The 25,296-nt window shown below is 32.6% G+C and overlaps 2 protein-coding genes across 5 annotated transcripts in view; one reads left to right on the forward strand and one right to left on the reverse strand.

Moving 5' to 3' along the window:
* The window catches only part of LOC143224904 (splicing factor U2AF 50 kDa subunit-like), a 49,206-nt gene extending 32,493 nt beyond the window's left edge, over nucleotides 1-16,713 (forward strand). For all 3 annotated transcript variants that reach the window (XM_076453364.1, XM_076453363.1, XM_076453365.1), the window contains 6 exons: nucleotides 2,866-2,945; nucleotides 7,159-7,281; nucleotides 12,567-12,656; nucleotides 12,922-13,045; nucleotides 13,511-13,614; nucleotides 16,365-16,713. In XM_076453364.1, the coding sequence (XP_076309479.1) occupies nucleotides 2,866-2,945; nucleotides 7,159-7,281; nucleotides 12,567-12,656; nucleotides 12,922-13,045; nucleotides 13,511-13,614; nucleotides 16,365-16,496 (653 nt within the window). In that variant the 3' untranslated portion in view covers nucleotides 16,497-16,713. The remainder of the gene's footprint in view (nucleotides 1-2,865; nucleotides 2,946-7,158; nucleotides 7,282-12,566; nucleotides 12,657-12,921; nucleotides 13,046-13,510; nucleotides 13,615-16,364) is intronic.
* Nucleotides 16,714-18,672: 1,959 nt separating this feature from the next.
* Nucleotides 18,673-23,849, reverse strand: LOC143224903 (uncharacterized). 2 transcript variants are annotated; one of them, XM_076453361.1, is made up of 2 exons: nucleotides 23,510-23,849; nucleotides 18,673-20,987 (listed from the first exon to the last, which is right to left on the reverse strand). In XM_076453361.1, exons 1-2 carry the CDS (start codon nucleotides 23,542-23,544, stop codon nucleotides 19,409-19,411), a joined length of 1,614 nt encoding a protein of 537 aa, XP_076309476.1. In that variant the 5' UTR covers nucleotides 23,545-23,849; the 3' UTR covers nucleotides 18,673-19,408. The 2 variants fall into 2 exon arrangements, with proteins under 2 accessions (XP_076309476.1, XP_076309477.1); XM_076453362.1 differs by having other exon boundaries at nucleotides 23,286-23,849.
* Nucleotides 23,850-25,296: the final 1,447 nt, after the last annotated feature.

The raw sequence follows: 25,296 nt of genomic DNA on the forward strand, positions 1-25,296 counted from the left end.
TACTGGTGTGTTTTGGGTCATTGTTGTGTTGCAGGGTTCAGTTCCGCTTCAGCTTTAATTTTCTTACAGATGGTTTCACATGATCTTCAAGCACCCTCTGATACACAGTAGAATTCGTAGTGGATTCTATGATTGTGAGCTGTCCAGGTCCTCCTGTAGCAAAGCAGCCCCAAACCATGACACTTCCACCTCCATGCTTCACAGTTGGTATGAGGATTTTTCCTGGAATGTCGTATTTGGTTTACACCAAACATGTCCTCTGTTCTGGTGTTCAAATAATTCAATTTTGGACTCATCTGTCCAAAGAACATTCTTCCAGAAGTCCTGGTCTTTGTCTACATTCTCTCTGGCAAACTTCAGTCTGGTCTTCATGTTTATCTTAGAGAGCAAAGGTTTCCTCCTTGCACACCTCCCATGCAAGTTACACTTGTGCAGTCTCTTTCTGATTGTAGAGGCATGCACTTTCACATCAACAGTAGCCAGAGCCTGCTGTAGGTCCCATGATGACATGTTAGGGTGTTTGGAGACCTCTTTTAGCATCTTGCTGTCTGCTCTCGGGGTGAACTTGCTTAGATGACCAGACCTGGGCATGTTGGAAGTTGTTTTGAAAGCCTTCCACATGTTCACTATTTTCCAAACAGTGGAATGTCTGATTTCAAACTCTTTTGAGACCTTTTTAATTCCCTTACTAGACTCATAAGCTTCTACAATTTTCTTTCTGAAGACCTCAGACAGCTCTTTTGCTTTCACCATGGTGCTCTCTCTCACTTCAACAGTTAGGAGCACACCAAACTAAATGTCTGAAGTTTAAATAGGGCAAACCTCATTCAAAATGTTGAGTAACGATCTTCTAATCAAGTGTACCTGGTGTGATATGCCTGTGTGTGAGTTGAGCCATTTTATGTGGGAATAAATGTGGGGGTGTCCTAACTTTTTTCTCAGTTAGAATATGCATTTTTGTAGAATTACATTTACAGAAGATCTTGAAAAGTCTTTTCTTCAGTTTTAATTGTTTAGTTATATTCCTATAATCTCTCAGTATTGTTAAAATTGAGATTAAATATCTATGTATCCAAAAATGTTACAAAAATACACAGGCTTTCATAGGGTGCCCTAACTTTTTCACATGACTGTACATGATGTAACTAAATTTAGTATGTCTTCATGAAATTTGGCAAACAGTACAAGTGTGTTTTACACATAAATTCATATTTTTTTAAATAATTGTTTCATAAATTTTTCTGAGAATATTTGGAGTCAGTCTGACTTTGTCTCTGACTAACATGGATCTTATGGTTTTCATATTTCATTTGCATAACAACATTCTAAATTAATATCAAGTGGTTTTTTTTCTTCTGTGAAAGTTTATATTTCATCTGTATTTTCTATATTGTAACACTAAACTTACTAAATGACCAATGTACAGTAAACTGAAATAACCAGTGCTTTTTCTCTTCTCTTCAGATCTCATTTTGGAATATTATGTTTTTCTAATATATTTACAGTCATAACTGTTTACCATTTCATAAACAGTTTACTGTATTTCTTGGAGTGAATGAAGTGCAGCCCATTTATCCCTGAAAAACAACACATTAACAGATTCTTGTACACCAACATATACAGTAAGGTGAAATTATACCCTTGGCAACCACTGAATTAGGTTAAGTTTTTCCTGTAAGTTCAGGGTCAAATTAATTTAATTTTCAGATATCCATCTTGGAACATAAATAATTAAAGCAGAACATTCAAAAACTACTATAATTTAACTGACTTCTAACTAAAGTTTAAGTAGATTAAAAATATCTTTGATGCCATAAACATCAGCTTTGCTTACACACATAAATAACTTCTTATAGAAACATTCGTTGCTGCCAAGTTCAAAAGAACAGTTAGAAGCTTGAACTAGAAAATAAGTTATTTCTGTTGGTACGTGGTTTTGAAAACTGTCTTGAAAGTTAAAGGTAAATTAATATGTCAGGGTTGGGAAACTTTATTGATTTCACAGCAAATGGAGAAATTTAGACCTTTGTCATTATTTAGAGATTGTGTTTACATTACCTGAACATTGTTAATGTTATATTGAAGTTATACAAACTTAATAGAGGAAGAATGAAATGTTCTCGCATATTGTGACAACAGACTGACCGAAGTATGTTTTTTAACTATTTTCGTTTGAAAAATAAAACTTAGAACTTAAATAATATAAAAATCTCAATTATAAACTGTGTTCTGATGGTAATTTTATTTATGCATTTTTTCTGTATTAGTACTTGTTTTACTTTAAAGATTAAAATATATAAACTAGTATGAGACTTCATAGCTATTGCACTTGCACAAGTCTTTAGTTAAAAAATACATACACTACATATATTGCAAGTTAAATTTTGTGAATTGAATATTGTCTAACATTGTAATTTTAATAGCAGTGACATTTTAATTTTGTATGACATGTGGCATAAGTATAATCTTCTCGTGGCTTACACACATACATAGATTATGTGTATACTTTAATCTGTGTATGTGTTTGTTTAGCTTAAAATTGTATAGTTGAATATTTAAAACCCTAAAATTTGTTGATATTGATATACCAAAAATGAATGAAAAAAACCTTTCATGGATCTGTAATAGACATTAGGTAAGAGAAAAAAATATTTCTTATTGGTAATATAAATTAATTTTTTAGTCAAAATGAAATATAGCTTTTAAATTGATAAAAGAAACTTTAACTGGTTGAAAGGCTCAAACACAAAATTATTCATCATTTAAACAATATTTTCATAAATGGCTATTAAGGATGAACTGTATCTTGGACTGTTATACATATAAGGGACTGTATATTAATAAAATGTATTATATTTCAAACAGGTGTTGTATCAACTGTAGTTCAAGACTCCCCACATAAAATCTTTATTGGTGGTTTGCCTTCATACTTGAATGAAGATCAGGTAAATTTTACTACAGGCATAACTTAAGAGAATTATTTTCAAAATTGTATTAAATAAGTTAACCGTTACTTATGTCAATGAAATTGCATCAAAATGCAGTTTATATTTGAAATTTTAATAGCATATATGATTTAATTTCTAAGTTTAAAATAAAATATGAAGAAAAAGATGCTAAATATCAGTTTATGTTTTGTTATGTTTACCATGCAACATGTACAGTGGTTAATGAATTGAAAAGTCAAACTTGAGAGAATGGCTCCTCCGACTACTACGTTCTTTTGAAACCTCTTTTCTATTCCCACATACTTCTTTTCATAAGTGTTTATTACCAAGAAAAAGAACACTTTCCTGTGTGTAAATCTAATAGTCACTTGTAAACAGCTTGAAGGAGAAAATTATAATTTTGCAAAAACTCTAAATGTGATGAGTAAATTGTGTTGTTCTGAACATAAACAAGGATTTTTAAGTCATGTATAGTTTGTTTATAAACCCATAAAAGCTATAGGGGTTTTGTATACATTAAATTTATTTATTTAGAATGTTTTGAAAGTGACACAAATGAAATTTAAGATTTGTGAGACAAAGAAAAGAATTTTTAATCTTAACTTCAAAAAAAAAAATGATATGTACTGTATTAAACATTACAGTGTGGAAACTATGATGGGTACAAAGTGGTCAGCAGGTGGTCAGTTCAATAGGTAGTTATTAACTTGTTATTGTAATATTTACTGTTGTTAAAGCATTAGAAGTATCAACTGTAATCATGCTGTCTGTTTTGAGACGTTTATCCCATAAACCTTCTCTTGATCAAGCACAGCTCTTGTAAGTATCACCTAATTTTGTACATCTGTACTTCAGTCTGTAATACTAATACAGTAAGAAGAACACAGTAACAGTGGTTTTTTAAAAAAAAAAAATAGTGTATTTTTGTCAGTGGTGAAGAGTGAGCAGGTGAAATACTTTGAGTGTAGTAAATTTAAAATGTGAAGAATTATTAATTTTCCTCTTGTTATTAAGAGTGGTATATGCATCTCCAGTATAAATTTTGTTTTATAAATTTATACACTTAAAGTATCCCACTTTTGTTTATATATAAATAGTTATTTGTAGAAAAAAAAAATTAACTGATAAAAATGACATGCTTATATATTGTAGTTTGTTAAGATGCATACAGAATTTAGAGATTGAGTTCAAGGTTCATGGAATGATTTTGAACTTACAGTCATGTGAAAAAATTGGGACACCCTATGAAAGCCTGTGTATTTTTATAACGTTTTTGGATATATAAATATTTAATCTCAATTTTAACAATACTGAGAGATTAAAGTAATATAACTAAACAATTAAACCTGAAGAAAAGACTTTTCAAGATCTTTTGTAAAATGTAATTCTACAAAAATGCATATTCTAACTGAGCAAAAGTTAAGACACCCCCACATTTATTCCCACATAAAATGGCTCAACTCACACACATAGGAGTATCACACCAGGTACACTTGATTAGAAGATCGTTACTCAACATTTTGAATGAGGTTTGCCCTATTTAAACTTCAGACATTTAGTTTGGTGTGCTCCTAACTGTTGAAGTGAGAGAGAGCACCATGGTGAAAGCAAAAGAGCTGTCTGAGGTCTTCAGAAAGAAAATTGTAGAAGCTTTTGAGTCTAGTAAGGGAATTTAAAAGGTCTCAAAAGAGTTTGAAATCAGACATTCCACTGTTTGGAAAATAGTGAACAAGTGGAAGGCTTTCAAAACAACTTCCAACATGCCCAGGTCTGGTCATCCAAGCAAGTTCACCCCGAGAGCAGACAGCAAGATGCTAAAAGAGGTCTCCAAACACCCTAACATGTCATCATGGAACCTACAGCAGGCTCTGGCTACTGTTGATGTGAAAGTGCATGCCTCTACAATCAGAAAGAGACTGCACAAGTGTAACTTGCATGGGAGGTGTGCAAGGAGGAAACCTTTGCTCTCTAAGAGAAACATGAAGACCAGACTGAAGTTTGCCAGAGAGAATGTAGACAAAGACCAGGACTTCTGGAAGAATGTTCTTTGGACAGATGAGTCCAAAATTGAATTATTTGAACACCAGAACAGAGGACATGTTTGGTGTAAACCAAATACGACATTCCAGGAAAAAAACCTCATACCAACTGTGAAGCATGGAGGTGGAAGTGTCATGGTTTGGGGCTGCTTTGCTGCAGGAGGACCTGGACAGCTCACAATCATAGAATCCACTATGAATTCTACTGTGTATCAGAGGGTGCTTGAAGATCATGTGAGACCATCTGTAAGAAAATTAAAGCTGGAACTGAACTGAACCCTGCAACACAACAATGACCCAAAACACACCAGTAAATCCACCAAGGACTGGCTGAAAACTAAGAAATGGAGAGTCCTGGAATGGCCAAATCAAAGCCCAGATCTAAATCCCATTGAGATGCTGTGGGGTGGCTTGAAACAGACTGTACATGCAAGAAATCTCTCAAACATCTCACAGCTGAAAGAGTTCTGTATTGAGGAGTGGGGCAAACTTTCTTCAGACCGATGTCAGAGACTGGTAAATGGCTACAAGAAGCGTCTCACTGCTGTTATTTCAGCCAAAGGGGGTAACACTAACTATTAGTGGTAGGGTGTCTTAACTTTGTCCTCAGTTTGAATATGCTTTTTTGCAGCATGACATTTACAGAAGATCTTGAAAAGTCTTTTCTTCAATTTTAATTGTTTAGTTATATTCCTATAATCTCTCAGTATTGTTAAAATTGAGATTAAACATCTATATATCCAAAAATGTTACAAAAATACACAGGCTTTCATAGGGTGTTCTAATTTTTTCACATGACTGTATACTTAACTCATAAACATTGATTATTAATATCTGTTTTTCTTTGTTTTTGCAGTGCTTGAAAACAATAAACAATATATTTTATAATGCCTTAGCAGCAGAGTATTTATAGCTTTGATAGACATTTCTAAAATTTAGAAAAATTGCATATTGACCTTTGTTTGAAAGGTTACAAAACAAAATTAAAAACATTATTGGTAATTACTATTTTATTGTTTATACAGTATGGTTATGAGACTAGTGTAGATACTTGAAGTTTTACATAGAATGGATGAATCATGTAGCATTAGGGACCAGAGGTGCACATTCCACTGTTTTCTAGGAGTAGCTGAAGGTGATGATCCTACAGCTACTATTCATCATTTTTCATTATTGTATTCATCCTGACAATTGTGTTTGCATACTTCAGTTGATTGATTCCATTCTCAGAACCCAGAAACAACCTTCGTTATTCGAAAGCCTCACAACCAGTTGTTATTAAAAGAGATGTCAGGTTAGCATGATGGAAGTGGTAGTTGAGTGTTTTATGAACAGTGTTATTGGGGTAACTTCTTACACGATTATGACACATCCACATTTTGTAACTTTGACATGGGACAAGAGTATAAGAACTCATGATAATGTCATCAGGTGATTTCATTTCTTTCTCTCACAGCTTTCTAATTAATCTGGTGACAGCAGCAGTTATGCATAGTTTGTATCTTGGATTGTTATTGTAACAGTAATGTTGTAGCTGTATTAATGGTACAGTTCCAACAACATGCTCTGACATGTCTTGGAGTGTGTTACAATAACTCTTTGTATTCTCACATCCCAGTCTAATTTACATATAAACATGTGTGGTACCATCTAGTTCTGTATACGGAAGTTTGAGGAAAGGACTTCTTATAAAGTATAAGATTTCAAACTATGGTTATTGATATTTTTTTAATTTTTAGCCTGAAGAATATTTATGCTTATGGGAAACAGTAATTTATTTCATTATGTGGTATATAATATCAAAGCTTGGAAAGGATGTAGGTTTTAGATTTAGAAAAACCATTAATGTTTTGAATAAGACTATCATAATTCTAACTGTCTTATTAAAAATTACAAACCTTTCTTTAAATTTACTGTTTCGTAAGTCCCTAAATGTAGTATGAGGAATGACTACCTGGCACTATATACAGCATTTGAAAGCTGAGAAATACAATGTGTCAGTATTTTGTGTAATAACAAATAAAATAAAACTACTAAAGTTTGGTAGAATCTTCTAGCACACACTTTTAGTTGCTCTTTGTACTTGTACAATTAGATTACATATTTTTTCCCTGTCAATTTTGTTTGAAAGGTATGGTTATTTTCCAGCTTCTTATAAATTCTGTTTCTAGGTCAAAGAATTACTGATGTCTTTTGGTCAACTTAGAGCTTTTAACTTGGTGAAGGACAGTGCAACAGGACTCTCTAAAGGTTATGCATTCTGTGAATATTTTGATGTAAATCTCACTGATCAGGTAAGTTTAATAGTATGTATAAAAGTATTGAAAAGTTTACAGGTTTAATATTCTCCTGCATTCTTTCAGGAATCTTCATAAAGGATGTTCTTTTAAAGTTTTAGCTGGTTACAAGACACAGTAAGCTTTATAATATACTATGCATCTCCTGGATAATATGTGTTATTTCTTAATTGCTTATGTTGTAAAAGTACAGAAAATGGCCAATATTCCCTTCAAACTTTGCTTTTATGATCTGGATAATGAAATTTAGAAATTAACCTATTTTCTATGTAAAAATGGGCAAATTGGCACATTTTCATTGACATAAGGTCTGAATGAAACAACATGTGAATCAAGATTTACATGTATTTATACAAATATGTTTAGAAGTAAGTAGTTTTCCGAGATTTGTGACTGTAATGTAAATCACTTTCACATGTCAGCCCCCAAATATAGTCTCCTATCACGTTTTCGTTATAAGCTCCTTGGTAGCAGCATTCAAAGTCCAGTATATCCTGGTGGAAGCACTCGCCTTGCTCCTCTGAGTATGCTCCCATGTTCTCCTTGAATTTATCAAGATGAGTGTCAAGGATATGGACTTTCAGGGACATCCTGCAGACCATTTTGCCATAGTTCTTCACCAGAGTCTCAACCAGTTCCACATAATGTTTGTCCTTGTGATTGCCCAAGAAGCCCTAAACCACTGCGACAAAGCTGCCCCAAGGTTTTTTTTCCTTCCTACTGAATTCTGTGCACTCCAGGATCTTCTTTATTTGTGGTCTAACAAAGAACCAGCTTTGACCTTTGCCTCAGACAGCTTAGGGAAGAAGTCTCAAAGGTACTTGAAAACTGCAGACTTGTTATCAAGAGCTGTGACAAATTATTTCATAAGACCCAATTTTATGTGCAGTGGTGGAAACAACAACTTCTGGAGGGCCACTAGTGGCTCACACTTGACATTGTGCCTCCCTACAGAGAACTCAGTCCGTTGGGGTAAAGATAACAGGAAAACTTGGTAAAGCCTCCTTGGAGACCCAGCCAGATTGCCACCATTTTGAAGTCTCCGATAACCTCCCAACCATACTCATCATACTTCAAGGCTTCTTGCAAGGCCTTGATGCTGTTGTATTCTTCTTTGAGGTGCACAGAATGAGCCAGGGGAAGAAATGGATACTTATTCTCATTATGGAGCAGCACAGAACAGATACATTGTGGCAGAAGCAGAGCCCATCTTGACGAGTGAAGAAGCTTGAAAAATATTGGTGACACTTCCTCTGATTTTCGACTTGCACGCTTTCAGTTAACAAATCCCACTTCTTGAGTCTAGATGTCAAAAGCTAGGCATTCAACTTTGTTAGACAAAGATCTCTGTTCAAGTCATTGAGGTCTTTTTGGTTGGGGTAGAATGGGTTTCTCTCACCAGCTGCACCTCTGAAATTATAATCTGGATCTTCAAGGTCTACCTCCTCTCTAGATTTGCTGCTCTCTTCTGAGGATGGCTGCTTTTTTTCTGGCAGAGTATGTACAGGGAGCTCAGGGCAGTGTGGCACTGGGGAGGTGGATGATGGAAGGTCTGGACACATGATAGCAGATGCATTCTTGCCAGTCCGTCATTTGGAAGGTTTCACCATGCAGAAGTAGCAATTGCTTGAATGTTCAGTGGGTTCATGCCAAATTTTTGGAATAGCAAACTTTATAGCTCTCTTTTCCCCTCTGTACCATCCTGCAAAAGAGCAAAATAAAATTGTTATTATAAAGAATAAATTTATTTCATCCACAACTAAAGTGTAAGAGGTTCATGCAAAGTATCTTATATGTGATATTTTTTCTATACTATTGGAAATTAAAAAAAAAAACTTTAAAAGGTCTAAAATTTGAATAGTATAAAATCTTACTATTCAAGTAAGCAAAAATTGTCTGTCTTACCTTCTAGAGTTTTTTTACAGTACTCACAGGTAAAATAAGGTGCCCAGGGTTTGTTTTGATCCATGACAGGCATGCTGAAATATGTCTTGTAGGGTTCACACATTTTAGCAGATGCTGTCACAGAGTACTTTTTCACTGTTGTCTTGATAAATTGGCCACATATATAGCAGAATTTGTCTGGAGAATGCTTGCAACTTCTTGATGCCATCTCTGATAAAATCAGATAGGTCTATGTGTTCAATAAATTGAAATGGTGAGTGGTGAGCCCCTGTATATATATATTGCTATGGAAAGTTCTAGAAAATTCTGAAAGGTTCTTGAAAATTCTCATAAGTTCTACAACATTCTAGAAAGTAGTTGAAAATTCTTGTAAGTTCGAGAGAATTCTCTATCAGCTACTCAGCACTGAATCTACCTGGAATGTTCTGGAAAATGGGTAAATTTGAAAATTTCATTACCTAGATCACAAAAGCAAAGTTTGAAAAAAAAAATAGGTCTTTTTTTATTTACTTTAGGCATAAGCAATTGAGAAATAACACTTTCTGCCCAGGAACAAGAAAAAATAGTTACATAGTGTTATTTATATAGAAAACCTTGGTGTGTTTAAATCAAACACTTTTCTCGCTAAGTATCTGAAGCAGAACCTTTACATCTTAGAAATATTGTCTTTTTACAGATTTTCAAACAATCACTGAAATTGATTGAAACCAAGATAGTTCATTTATTGATAAAGCATTACCAGTATCAAAGTGCAAACTTTCATCTGTTAACACTGTGATTATTATTGCTGTGTGTTTTGTACCACAAAAATATAATTTAGTCTTTTCTTGACAGGTCATAGGCAACAGGATATGTCATAGCATTTGTTGTCTCGCATTCAGAAGTTTTTTAAATTACTGTCTTATGAATTTGTGTTACTAAGTTTGACATCAAACTGTAGATTATAATTCAAATTTTCATATTATACAGTATTTAATTTCTTAATTTAGTAGTAAGTATTAAAAACACACCTAAACATTGATTTTTGTGGATTGTGTTATGTTGATTGCAGCAATGTTTCAAATTAGATATTTGTGATGTCAAATTACCAATAATGACAACTTCAAATATTAAAAAAACAAATTATGTTTTCTATTTGTTGAGAATATTGCTCATGTGGCCCTGCTCACCTCTTTCCATTTTGGAAATAATACCTTATGTACACTTCTATATATAATATGTGAATAACCAATCAGAAGTTCACAATGTCTCCATTGTGTTTTTTTCAACCAATTACAAATATAAAGACATCCTATCTTTTTTTGGACAAAACTTTGTGCTGATAAGTTGAGTCTTCAGCCTGAAATTTCCCATTTTTTAAGACTCAAATACAGCTTAGTTACTAAACGTGGTAAATTATTTTGTAATTCTTTGGTATTGATATAGTAATTTATGATTTATTGATTATTCAACTGTGTATATAAAACCTAACAAAAAATATTTAATTTCACATCTTCCAGATGTAAAATTTCTTAAGTACAAAGATTGTAACTAAAAGAGATAATTGTTTTCTTTATTTTCTGTTCTATGTTTTAAGACAAATAGATTTGTGAACTTGTGTGTAAATAATAATAATATATATATATGCTATATAATGTGTAATAATTTTATAAACACTGCCGAAACAAATCACTTTGTGATATATGAGTGTGTGTATGCCTTGTCATTGTGACTTTGTGTTGAGCCATCAGTGACTGACAGATCAATGTAATAATAATAAATAAATATATATAAATATGTAATGTTTTGAGATTTAGTCTAAACATTTATGTTTTCATTATATAATCTGTAGTCACTCTAGAATGAAAAAGGCATATAATTTATATTTATTTCCTGTTTTTTTTATGGTGTTCATGAAATCGGTCAAATATTCATTGGTGAAAGTAATTGATAAAATATAAAGTTTTTTCTTAAGAAACGTTTTATATGATCTAGACATTATAAAGATTCTGCATGTAAAATTGGAAAATTTTATGATGCATAAAATTATTTTTAATCTTAAAATGAAAATTACTTTGGATGTTGTTTATCCAACATGTGAAAAGACAAAAGAGTACAAGAAGAATGTTGCTTAAGATACCTTAAGACATAACAAAAAGTCTAATATTTTGTTTGTGAAAGCATTATAATGTTTACTGGTAATTTGTAGAATTTCTTGAATGTACTCTTACAAATTTAAACTTTATAGCATGAAAATTATAACAAGCACAAAATGGTCATGAAGTTGGTCCCATGGACCAAGTCAACACTGAAAGAGTTAATTGAAAATTGACGACTCATTCAATGCACTTAATGGTAAAAAATATGAGCTACATCTTTTTTTTTTTTTTTATATATATATATACTTGAAAAACAGTTATGCACTTATTCAGAAGTTTGGTAAACCCACAAGAGTAGACTACCCTTTTTTGTTTATCAAATCCATCATAGTTTGATTTGTAAGTTTGTAACTAAAGAATGATCATAAAATGAAGTATATTTATTAATATTATAAAACTAACAGTTTGAATCAAGATAATATAAATGCAATTGTTATCATACAGATGCCAGTCGCTTAGAACCCATGAAAACAATTATACCTCAAAATTATAGCACTCAGCATTTATAATTTAGGCTATTATAAACAATAAAACCAAAAAGTGAAGAAACTGAGAAGTCTTTTGAAATCAAAGAAAATGGATAAAGATATATGTGTTGATTTAAAAACAAAAAACAACAACATATATACATGAAGAACAGTGACAGGAAATATTTTGAATGAACTAGGAGCAAATGTTAAAGCACAACCACAAGCCTCATAGTATGATGAACTTACAGTTTTATTAGTGACTGGTTTCATAACATTAACATCTGTACGTACGTAGTGGTCAGTGACCTTTGAAAAATGCATAAAACAAAGGTAAATTCTTAAGGACATTTGCCTTAATACTGCTGAAATAAAATGAAACTATTTTTCAGTGAAACATAGATATGTATATGTTATAGTTTATATGAATACGAGGGAAGATGCTCCTATGCGTGATTTATGATTTTTTATTATCATTATTATTGCAAAATTGTTTCATAATGTAATTAACAGAATGAATGACATGTAGGAATTACAAATGAAACATAGCTGCCTCATGATATGATTCTAGTTTCTGTTTTTTTGTTGGTTTTTTTTTTCCAAAGTTATAATGAGTAATGTAAGTAGTATGAAAGTGTACAATTTTAAATTTCCACTGGAGTTTATAAGTGTCTAAGTTTTTATTGGTATAACCATGTTGGAGACAGAGAGGGTAAAATTTTTTATGGTATGTGAACATAACTTCATTATATTATTATTCACTTTTTTTTAGGCCATAGCTGGACTGAACGGAATGCAACTAGGAGATAAAAAACTAATTGTTCAGAGAGCTAGTGTAGGTGCCAGAAACAGTACAATGGCTGTGAGTAACTTCTTGTATAACTTCTCATTATTTCTGTACATGCTTGTTTAGAGGCTTTTATTGGTATATCCTGATGTTTTACTGTTGTAACTCTGGTAATTTACTTGTTTTCCAAACATTATGTAATTAAGCTGATGGGAGATTTGTTAAAAATAACATTATCTCGCTTAAACTAAAATGTGTCCAATTGTTTTATTTTTTTAGTGTCATCTTTAAATAACTTCATGTGTTAATTTGTTTTGGTTATTTTCATTTCTCTTCTCAGGTTCCTGTACAGATACAGGTACCAGGTCTTCAACTTTCTGGTGGGGCTGGTCCTCCTACTGAAGTGCTTTGTCTCATGAATATGGTGCTTCCTGAGGAACTCATGGATGAAGAAGAATATGAGGGTTAGTGAGACATATTTTACTCTTTTTCCATGAATGTTAGCATCAACAATTTGAAAAAGGTCTTTAGGGAAGTCATTAATAATAGAAAACATTTTCAGGTACAATCATTATTTAGTTATTGTAATTCCTTTACATCAGTTTAAATTTGTGAAGTTACTTGAAATGTGCAAACTATATTGTATCATAAACAGTTCCTTACTCTTCTTGAACTGTATGGTTCTTGAGAAACGTATTTTTTCACAGATAGTTGTAAGGAATTTCTTTTTAAAAAGCCAGTGAAACCAAAGAACGTTGTTTTATTTTATTCTGTGTTTGTTCATAACTCACTGGTTAATATGAGAAACAAAAAAGTGTAAATATTAGGATAAAAATAAAATGCTATTGGAAAATTAATAATCTTTGGTATTTGTAAAAAACTGTTGACTATTTGGGTAGTTCATAAGTTATGTATCATATGTTGTATAGATATTGTGGAAGACATAAGAGAAGAATGCAACAAGTATGGAGTGGTTAAAAGTCTTGAAATCCCTCGACCTATAGAAGGTGTAGATGTTCCTGGATGTGGTAAAGTAAGTGTAGTCTTGAAATCTCTCGACCAATAGAAAGTGTAGATGTTCCTGGATGTGGTAAAGTAAGTGTAGTCTTGAAATCTCTCGACCAATAGAAAGTGTAGATGTTCCTGGATGTGGTAAAGTAAGTGTAGTCTTGAAATCTCTTGACCTGTAGAAGATGTAGATGTTCCTGGATGTGGTGAAGTAAGTGTAGTCTTGAGATCTCTCTACCTGTAGAAGATGTAGATGTTCCTGGATGTGGTAAAGTAAGTGTAGTCTTGAAATCTCTTGATCAATAGAAAGTGTAGATGTTCCTGGATGTGGTAAAGTAAGTGTAGTCTTGAAATCTCTTGATCAATAGAAAGTGTAGATGTTCCTGGATGTGGTAAAATAAGTGTAGTCTTGAAATCTCTCTACCTGTAGAAGATGTAGATGTTCCTGGATGTGGTGAAGTAAGTGTTACATTGAGACTGAAACTAACTAGAAATATATATGCTTCTTACAGACACACAAATATATTGTTAATGTTTTATTTCTTTTCATGGTAGATTTCAAGTGGTAAAGTGAGACATTATTGAGCTTGAAAATTGATATTTTTAGGCCTAAGTACAACTTAGCTACTAAACCTGCAAAATGATAGTGGAATTCTGTGGTATTTGTAAAGTAATTTATGATTTTTGATATTTTAAAGTGCATATATAAAGCCTAAAAAATATGTTTCACATTCTCTAAATATGAAATTTATTAAAGCTTAGCAAATTACAGCAAACAAGTATGAAGTTAATAACTAGAAGATACAATTGTTTTCTATCCTTCTTTATGAAATGTAACTATATTTTACAAAACATGAATTTACTAGAACATAACCCATACATGTCACTTTGTAATGGCCAGTCTTATATTATTAGAAAAGGTAACATGAGTGTGCATGTGTTGCATCATTACACCTTTTGTAATGTTAATCAGGTGTGGCTGGAAAGCCAATAAGGTAAAAATAATAAATGTGTATATAGGTATATAATGTTATGAGATTTAGGCTATTAACACTAAACATTTATGCTTTTGTGTTGTAATCTATATTCATTCCAGAACAAACACATGTAATTCACATCCGTCTCCTAATGTCTTGCAGTGGTTACGAAGTCAGTCAAATTGACCAAATCTGTACAGAGAAACAATAGTGTAAATAACAGATAAAATATAGTTTTTTTCTATTAAAAAAAGTTTTATAATCACCTAGAGATTTTTAAAGATTTCTGATGCATAAAAGTATTTTTAATCTTAAAATCAAAATTACATTGCATGTTAGTGGTTAATATTCAAAAAGGAAAAATGAATGAGAACTCATTACTCAAGAAAATCTAAAACTCAAGAAATGTAATATTTTGTGTATGAAAGCCTTGTAATGTAAACTGATAATCTGCAAAACTATATTAGATACACTCATCAGTCAGAGAGACAGTTATTTCTTCTTATAAGAGAAAGTAAATAGTTAGATGAGAATTGTATGTAGATATTTATCAGAATTTGATGAAAGAGAATATCTTTTTCTATATCCTTTTTTACCTACAAGATTTTACTAGACTACTGCAGCTAAACACAGCTTCAGCACTGGTTTTATCATCAACTGAAATAAACATCAAATTCTTGAATTCACACTTAAAAATGAAGGGATCTCTCTTCATCGAAACTCTCCATATGACCATGAACAGTGACTGAGGCATAAATTTAAAAAACATGGTCTCTCTTCTTATTAAAATAATATAAGTAACAAGTTAGACAACAAGAAAATACATCCAACTTTACTTTGATGGTACCTTATGACCTGTGTACACTGATACTTTGTTTTTATGGTCACTATCTTCACAATTTCATACCACTTTGTTTCACTTATTCAAACAAGGTTGGGAGATGAAATTTAACTAAAGAATAAGAGGAATTATTATCACTTGGTCTGAATTCTTCCTTGTTAACAAAACCCAAAAAAAAGATTCAATCATTGCTACATCAACAAACCTGATAACATGCAAAGAAGATGAAAAGATATAAAGAGTTACTGTACAAACATTTTACCATAAATTTTGACTACCTCAAGAACATTTTGGAAGTAAAACAGTGCTGAAAGAAAATGTAGAAGTGTTCTGAACAAATGAAGACAATGTAAAGACACCAAATTCAACTGTAGATGTAAATATTTAACATCATGTTGATGGCATCTCAGGTCTACCACTGCTTGAAACCTACAAAGAACAAAAAAACATTCATGTTTCAAAACACACTTGATAAAGTACAAGTTGCTGTAAGTAAATGAAATTATTAATGACAAAGAAGAAAGTATTTTATTCCAAGTAACTTCAGAATGTTCAGTTTACCTAAAGTACAGAAGCATAATGTTCGAAATAGTCTTACAGCTTGCAGTGTTTGACTTGATGAAGACGGAAGACTTGTGTTGTGATTTTTTCCCTAAACGTTTTTAGACATTCCATGAGGTGAACTGAGTTAAGTGGAATTCACCTCTGTGTTTATTTATTTTTATTCTTTAGAATATGTCAGAAGGAATAGATATGCTATTACTTGAAAATTCAGACAGGAGTGTTCATATATATATATATATGTATAATCAAATCGGATTGTGTAAAGTTTAACTGTGTTAGTGAATATACAGAATCACTGTATTTTCAATCTTTTTTTTTTTTTAAATAATAATTCTTATAAGTATGGACTGAAGAACTGAATGTCAAACAGAACTGTGTTTTGTTTTTCTTCAGGTTTTTATAGAATTCAACTCTGTTATTGATTGTCAAAAAGCTCAGCAGAACCTTACAGGAAGAAAGTTTGCGAACAGAGTTGTTGTCACTTCTTATTTTGATCCTGATAAGTACCACCGACGTGAATTTTGATTCATCCTATTTCAGAGAGAAAGGTCATCATTGTTTGTTGTAATAACAATATAATCTACAGGCAAAAATTTCTTATGTTATTGAAGTCATTGTGAAAATTTACCCAAACACTTCCTTTCATTGCAAAATTTTAAAAATATTTACCAATTTTTATAACGTTTTTAAGGATGTGTGAAATGTAACTTAGAAAAACAGAAATAAATACAAGTTTAATCACTGAGTGGTTTCAGACCCCTTTTTTTAAAATACAAGATTGATATTTACTTTTGATTTCTCTAATTAAGTCACATCATTAATTGAAATAACTGACTGCAAGTTTCATAAAAAACTTTCCATTCTGTGTATTAGAATTACTATTTGTTAAATTTAAAAGTGAATAAAACTGTAATTAAGATCACTTAATAAAATCATTGTATACCACATGATCTTTTAAAATAATTAAGAAACAAATGGTAATTATAATAAAGGATATGAGTGTGAGTTCAGAGCCATCTTGTGGAACAAAATGATTTTAATTTAATGTGAATTATGTGTAAATGCTTTCAGTTTTATCAGTTATGAAGAATATATCAGATTTTCTATGATGGATTGTTTAGGTAAAGTATTTGTAATGAGTACAATGAAATGGACGGCAACTGCCTGGTGTAGAAAAACACAAACGTAGAGGACAATGTTGCTAAAGTCTTCCACCTTCAGAAAAATGGAAGATGGAAGACTTTTGAGAAATGTCATCCTCTACACTTGTGTTTAGATCATACAGTTGTCTAAAAATAAAAACTAAACTTATGAGGATATAAGGACTAGATTGTACCATTTGCTAACAACCAAAAAATAAATTACATGAGTATCCAAGGGCAAAATTATGCCACTGGCTGAATCTTGAAAGTAAATTAATTAGGATTTAAGGCTAAATTATACCATTGGCCAAATCTGGAAACTAAACTTATGAAGATTCATTGTTAGATTATACCATTGGCTGAAACTAGAAATTAAACATGATGATCCAGGGGCAAGATTATACCAGTGGCTTAATAGGGAAACTAAACATATGATGACCTAAGGACAAGATTATATCATTGGCTGAATCTGGAAACTTAAACTTATGAGGATCCAGTGTTAAGGTTATACCACTGGCTGAATCTGTAAACTAAACTTATGAGGATTAAGTATTAAGATTATACCATTAATTGAAGCCAGAAACGAAACATACGGTGATCCAAGGGCAAGATTATACCATTGGCTTAATCTGGAAACTAAACTTATGAGGATTCAAGGAGTAGATCATACTATTTATTAAAACTCAAATATAAACCTTTGTGGATTCTTTATAGTTGTGTAGCATTTGAATTAAATGCTTCTTTGCATGTTGTTATTTATTGAATTCACAAGACTATTACAAAGTTAGTTTATAAAAGAAAGAGTACTGTTTCTACAAGTGATGTTACAGCTGATGTCATTGTTGTATTACCTGTTTTATTTATATACGTTCTACTTTCAGTTAACAAATAAAATATAGATGTAATGTTTTTTATATGTAATTCTTAAAGCAGGTGAAATCCATGTATGTTTCAACATTACCTAGAATATTGTAAAATATTTCTTTGTTTAATATTGCCAGCACTGTCCTGTAATACAAATATGATATTCTATTCAATAGGTTATGTAAACTGAAAAGATCTCAGTGAGCTTATAGGTTTATATAGATAATCGACTGAAATTTAGAATATAATAAAATGCACACATGTTATTCTGCCTCTAATTTATTGCATTACAAGAAATTTAGTATTACTAAAAATTTATAAGGTTCAGATATTTTCTTATCATATAAAGTTTTTTTTTTTATTGAGCATAAAATTGTCAACTAAAACGTGTTTATAATTATGTAATTGCCTTGGTAGTTCCAGTTTTTGTCTGGTTTCATTTTTGAAAAGTTTCAACAAATTATAATTTACTTTTAAATATTACAGAGTTGAAGGATCACACCTTTTATATCAGTTTATTACCTATTTCCCATTATTCTGTCATTCAAATAAATTGTCTTTTGTTTAATTTTTTATGACATATGACAATACCTTTCAGTGTACTGTATATTTTTAAAAACTAATTTTGTTGTATTTAGTGTATTAAGAAGTGAGATCATAATTAAAAACAATCATTTTGTGGTTCATAACGTTCATTTTGTAAATAAAATTTTATTTGTCATAATATTACTGAAGAAACTACAGTAGCATCTTGACTAGAAACACAAATTCAACAAAATAATTGTTGGAGGTGTATTAATTAGGACGTTAAATCACTGCTAGAAATTAGATCAACAAGACAACTAGAATTATATTAGTAATTCAAAAGGAAAAATCAACATTACTGTCAAAAATGTATCAGTTATAATAAAGTCACTGCTGAAGATTAGGGTAAACTTTACCTGGCAAGTAGCAACATGGTTAGAAATGTAACCTATTCTCTGGACAAAGAAACATGACTGCTGTAAAGTTCTTACTCTAAGAATAATATCATTTCTGAAGTTTTAAAAGAATATAAAAAAAGTTTGTATGTGAGAGTTACAATCTTGCTCCAGTTCCTGACTGAGAAATTATATATTTTTTTTAATTGGGGGGGGGTGTTTAATGTCTTTCTTACATGTTAGTAAAACTTTAAAATATTTGTACTTTTAATGTAAGTGCATTGCAAAAATTTAAACCTGAAATATCACTAAGCAAGTTTTTATATCTTTCGATTTCATTTTATGTATAATTTCACCACGCTATACATAATTTTAATAACATGTATTTTGTATTAAAACAAATGATTCATCATCACACTGAGGAAGATCATGTTATAATAAATATTTCTTTGATTCTGATGATAAGAAACTTATTCTTCGAGAAGGTGTGACCATTCAGAAATGTATCTTCTTATGGCTTTCCAAAGTGACTTGGCAAAGTGGCATCATACACTACTAGGCCTGCTTCTTTTCCCTGGCGATAGTCACCACACTTGTATAGTGGACTAGAATTTCTATAGTGATGGAGTAAAGCCTCTGTTCTTTTGACGTACCTAATCATAGCTTTACCAAGTTGGCTTGTTGTACTGAACCCTGCCACTCGATCTACCAGCTCTGGACGAGCTATGTACTTTGATCCCCAATAACCCTCAGATACTTGCCTTCTCTCAACTTTAGTCAGGGTATGTAATTGAGGAAACTTACCATAGAAGGATGGATAATTTAAACAGAAGTGGGCGTGAAGAAAACGATATTCTCCATACTGAAAAGCTTCGTATCCAGCAGGATTCTGTAGTTGAGTTACTAATTCTTGTAAAGAACTAATTTCAGGTACCTGGGGGACAATAAACTGATCAACATCAACAACAACCACTAACCCATATCTATAAGAGTGACGTAATATACAGTCTTGAATACTAGCCACCCAGGTGCCATGTCGCCGTGGCAAATGAAAGCTTGTCTTGAGCCCTTCTAAAATATTTAGTAAGAGAGGGTACCAAGGAAGAATGTCGATAGCAACTCCATTGTGGGATAGCTGATACAAGAGTTCTCGAACTTTGTAAGTTATACCGAGATCATAGAAAGTAAATCTTTTGGCTCCAACGCTGAGATAGTAAGCTAAGAACTCTGCTACCTGAAAAGTTGAATTATGAAGTTCAGTTAAAGGCTTAATACAGACTGCTATCTCGTTTGGGGAATATTCTGTACGTTTTACGTCATCCATATTATGAACACGTATCCACAGTGCCTTAGAGAGTGAGTCGTTATTTCTTATAATTGTTACTTCACGAGGAACGTGTTGGTTATTCTTTGGGTTACAAACAAATTCAACAGAGACTTCATGCCATTGATACTTTTCCATTTTTAAAAATATTGGTTTAACTCCGTGAGTCCATGTGGTTGAAAATCTTGTAGATAGCATATCTGCATAACGTAATACGCATTTCAAGTCACTAATCATACGCTCTGTGTTATCCCGCCAATATTGAGTACTAAGACGACCAATAATTCGTATCACTGGTGTGGCCGATGACTCTCTAGGTCTCGAGTCCCAGTAGGCTGAATAAATGCTGACCGTGTTGGTCACTGCTTCCCAAGTATCCAGCCAACCATCGTGTTGTTGTTGGATGAAGGTCAGTGGTCCTGGTGGGTTTATGTAATTTTTCCAGATACGAACGTTAATGTACCAGGGAGACAGTCTGGTCTTACTGCTTTTATTGAGAGTGAAAATATTACGTATTTTTTGACCAATAAGCTCAGAATGAATGACGCCAGAGCTCAGCTGACTAGCGAATTCTACAAGGAGCATTACAGATAATGTATTTATAAGAAAATAAACAATAGCTACACAAATTATTAAGAAGAACAAACTCTTCATATGGACACTCAGTGACCGTTGCCTCTTCCTTTGACGAGATTTGGTTGCGGCTTTTGTGGAGACTGGAAATAAAATCACTTTGCTTTGGTTAATGGGAGAAGGTGTAACGTCACTGGAAAATATAAAATCACAAACTTTCACATAATGAAGTCTTGTATGTGATTTACATTTATCAATACCAATAAAATTTAGTAAACAGAGAATCTGGTTGATAAATTAGACTAAAAAAAATGCTCTCGTGACTTTTAATTGTGCTTTACTGACGAAAGTTAAGTGTTAGAGTGAAAAGGAGTAACTTACAACAAAAAATAAGGAGATTACACTAGCTTGAAGCTACTTATCGTTATATATATGTGTGTGTGTGTACTAGCTGGAGTATACGCCCCTGAACGGAAGTTATACAAGTTCGTGCTAATGAAAGGTTATCTTAAGACAAAAAGTTGCTTCCTTGATATGTAATTGTGAAATACGCTCATAATAACTGCAAATTACAAATTCGCATGGACTGAACCTCACATTACGAAGTAGTTGCATGAACATGCATCACTTAGTAATATTATATTTATGTGTATATGGCTTGCAAATCATTACATCAGAGTATACAACTATGGAATAAGATGTATGTATATATATATACATTGCTGGCCAAAATCTTAAGGCCAATGAACATAAAGAAAAAATATGCATTTTGCGTTGTTAGAGTCAACCACTTATTTGAGTAGAGCTTCGAAAGATGAAAATAAGGAAAGGTAAAATAAAAAACTTTTTTTAGCATTTGATAAGGAAAATGTGAACACTATGAAATTAGTCTAAATACTAGCTGGTCAAAAGTTTAAGACCATACGGAATCAAAGTGTTAATCGGTAAACACGTAACGAAATTTAGTCATTTGTGTTCAAGCATTAGCGTTGTCGACATCTCCTGTGTTACATTGGGTAAAAACATGGCAAAGGCTAAAATGTTGACATAGTTTGAACGTGGCAAAATTGTCGAGCTGCAAAAGCAAGGTCTCTCAACAACGTGCCATCGCTGGTGAGATTGGGCGTAGTAAAACTGCTGTTGCAAATTTCTTAAAAGACCCTGAGGGATATGGAACGAAAATTTCAAGTGGTTGGTCCAAGAAAATTTCGCCGGCGTTGAGCAGGAGGATGCGACGGCTTTTCCGGCAACACTCCAGCCGATCGTCGAACCAGATTAAGGTTCTTACGGACGCATAATGCAGCTCAAGAACAATAAAACGGCATCTACAAGAGAAAGGCTTTAAGAATCGTAAACTTCTTCAAAGGCCACACCACGAAACAGCTCGGTTAAACTTTGCTGAGAAGCACCAAATATGGGACGTAGAAAAGAGGACGAAGGTTTGTTCTCTGATGAGAAAAAATTAACCTGGATGGTCCAGATGGCTTCCAACGTTACTGGCACGATAAGGATATCCCACTGGAGACATTTTCTACACGACACAGTGGAAAGGGTTCCATCATGATCTGGAGTGCTATCTCCTTCCATGAAACAATGGAGCTTCAGGTTATACAGGAGCGTCAAACAGCAGCTGGCTACATTGGCATGTTGGAGAGAGCATCCTTATTGACTGAAGGCCCTCGATTGTGCGGAAATGACTGAATCTTTCAGCAGAACAACGCTGCAATCCACAATGCCAGCAGGACAAAGAAATTTTTCATGGCGAATAACGTGATTCTTTTGGACCATCCAGCGTGTTCGCCCGAAATGAATCCCATTGAAAATGTTTGGGGTTGGATGGCAAGAGAAGTCTATAGAAATGGACGTCAATTCCAAACATTGCATGATCGTCGTGAAGTCATCTTCACTATTTGGAATAACATTCCATCCAGCCTTCTGCAAACGCTTATATCTACCATGCCACAGCGAATGTTTGCAGTTATTCGCAATGACGGCCATGCAACTCACTACTGTGACCTCTTATTGAGTATTTCCTACGCTGTTTAGGACTTCTTTTTGGTATGGTCTTAACCTTTTGACCAGCTAGTATTTAGGCTAATTTCATAGTGTTCACATTTTCCCTATTAAATGCTAAAGAAGTTTTTTTTTTTTTTTTTCCCTTTTCTTATTTTCATCTTTCGAAGCTCTTCTCAAATAAGTGGTTGACTCTAACAACGCAAAATGCATATTTTCTCTTTATGTTCACTAACCTTAAGATTTTGGCTAGCAGTGTATATATATAAACTACGTACACGAAGTTACATTTAAAGTAAATGCTAAATATTCTCGAGTTCTGAAATAGGTGAATGTTTTACCCTTTTCTACCTTTTGTCTTTTCTCAGTTTTATACTTTTAACAAGAATATCTTTATAGATTGAAACACAACTTCATGATAGTGTTTGAAACTAATTGTCTTTGTGACAGTAAATTTGATATCCAAAAATATACATACATATCCAGGCTTTAACTTAGTTATCATTCTCGAGACGCAAGTTGATAACGAAGGGTGTTTGAGACTCATTTTCCTTGCGACGGTAAATGTGACCTTCAAAAACACGCTTACGTAACTAGCCTTTAAAATTACTTGTCAATAAACATTGATGGGCTTTCCTCACTTTGAAATTAATTTGTATTACGCTAACAATTTCAGTGGTTTACACATATTCTGCTGCTTACCTCTCGTAATTAAACTGTTTTCGAATTTCCGACATTGTAATTACTTCTTTGTATGAAACGATCAGATGTAGCTGCGATGATGTGGTCTACTTTAAACAGCGAGCTTCTCGCTCACTGTACACAAGTTGAACGTGAGGTTTCCGAACCAATAAAAGCAATCCTAACACTCACGACAATGGCTAACGTATTACTCAAAAAACGTTACATAGCTCAATTAACAGTGGTTACGAAACAATTGCAGGATAAATGTTCCATTGAAGTAACAGTTCTTAAAACTTGCATGGAAGTCGAATACATCAGTAACTATACTTGTAAATGGAAATCTATTTTTATCCCTCACTGTGTTCAATCAGACCCAAACACCTGTTGTAGAAGTGAAACACCTGAAACAACAGCTTGTTGATTTAAATTATCAGAAAAAAACAACAACAAAAAACTCCTCCATCATCCACAGCACTAACTTGTCGTAAAAATAGTATTGATTTATTGGTCGATGTTTCCTTCAGTTAACATGAATATTGAAACACTAGTTTACGAAAGTTGGATACATGATTTCTATATTTAGCTGCAAGTAGTAGAAACTTAATTGGTTCAACTTTAATGATATATAAAATTTGTTTCGATGGATGACAACAGAAAAAAATCTAGAATAACAGTAAAAAAAATATATATATATTTGTTTGTTTGTAGTTAAGCACAATGAGCTGTCTGTGCTGTTCCAACCACGACTATCGAAACCCGATTTTTAGCATTAAAAGTTTTCAGACTCACTTCTGTGCCACTGGAAGGCTTAAAAACATTATTATTGTTTCCAGCCCACTATATGTTACTTCCTGTTGATATTTTACTGTGGGGTAGGGATATTTCATATCAGTGTGCATTTAAGTAAGTTTAAAAACAATAAAATTTTATTGTCATAAGATACAAGAAACTTATGTTGTAGAAGCGTGATCTATAGCAACGTAGTTCAATATTGCTCGAGAGAAACGTAAAAATAGCATTAGCACACGCCAAAGCCGTACTTTTAAAGTTAAACTAAAACGTTTCCAGGAAGGATGCGGATTTTCAATGATAAAAGGAAATATAACCATATACATAAATATAATACAAACAATAATAACATCATAATGTACTCAACTAGTGATAAAAATATATTTGAAAATAGATAAAAAAGACTTAATACAGAAAATTAGTAAGAATTTAAATTCTATCTTTATCCAGGTTAATTGGCCATTGAATGAATTGGAATGACTGAGGATGATCATAACATGAAAGATATCAAAGAAAATCCAGTAAAAATATATATGTGCATGTAAATTCAATGCCATGGTTGAAAGTTAAAGTCTTTAAGTTATATATAATTTAGACGTTTTGGATGCCTGGGTTTTACAGAAGTGGCTTATTTCTCATGCTGGATGCCTGGGCAATACATCAAGTTGTTTTCCTATTTGGGTATGGTCCATGCATAAAAAACTGTTTTCCCATTTTGGGTACCCAGACCCTTTTATAAATGATTTTCCTATGTTGAGAACCGTTATGTTTTCCCATGTTGAGTACTTGGGCCCATGTACAAATGATTGTTTTTCCCATGTTGGGTACCCAGACCCATGCAGAAATGAGTGCTTTTTCCATGCTAAACACCTTGACCATACAAATATGGCTGTTTTCCTTTTGTGGGCATCCAGACTGTACAGAAACAAGTTTTCCCATACTGGGTGTCCTGATCATGCAGAAATTGCTGTTTATCCATGTTAAATATATAGATGATGTGAAAATGTATGTTTTTC

The sequence above is a fragment of the Tachypleus tridentatus genome, chromosome 9 (genome assembly GCF_004210375.1).
Source record: "Tachypleus tridentatus isolate NWPU-2018 chromosome 9, ASM421037v1, whole genome shotgun sequence".
Taxonomy (NCBI): domain Eukaryota; kingdom Metazoa; phylum Arthropoda; class Merostomata; order Xiphosura; family Limulidae; genus Tachypleus; species Tachypleus tridentatus.

Coding starts and splice junctions, on each gene's coding strand:
- LOC143224903 (XM_076453361.1), bottom strand. CDS start 23,544: ATGTCGGAAATTCGAAAACAGTTTAATTACGAGAG. Junction 20,988..23,509: donor AAACAGTTTAATTACGAGAG/GTAAGCAGCAGA, acceptor TATATTTTCCAG/TGACGTTACACCTTCTCCCA.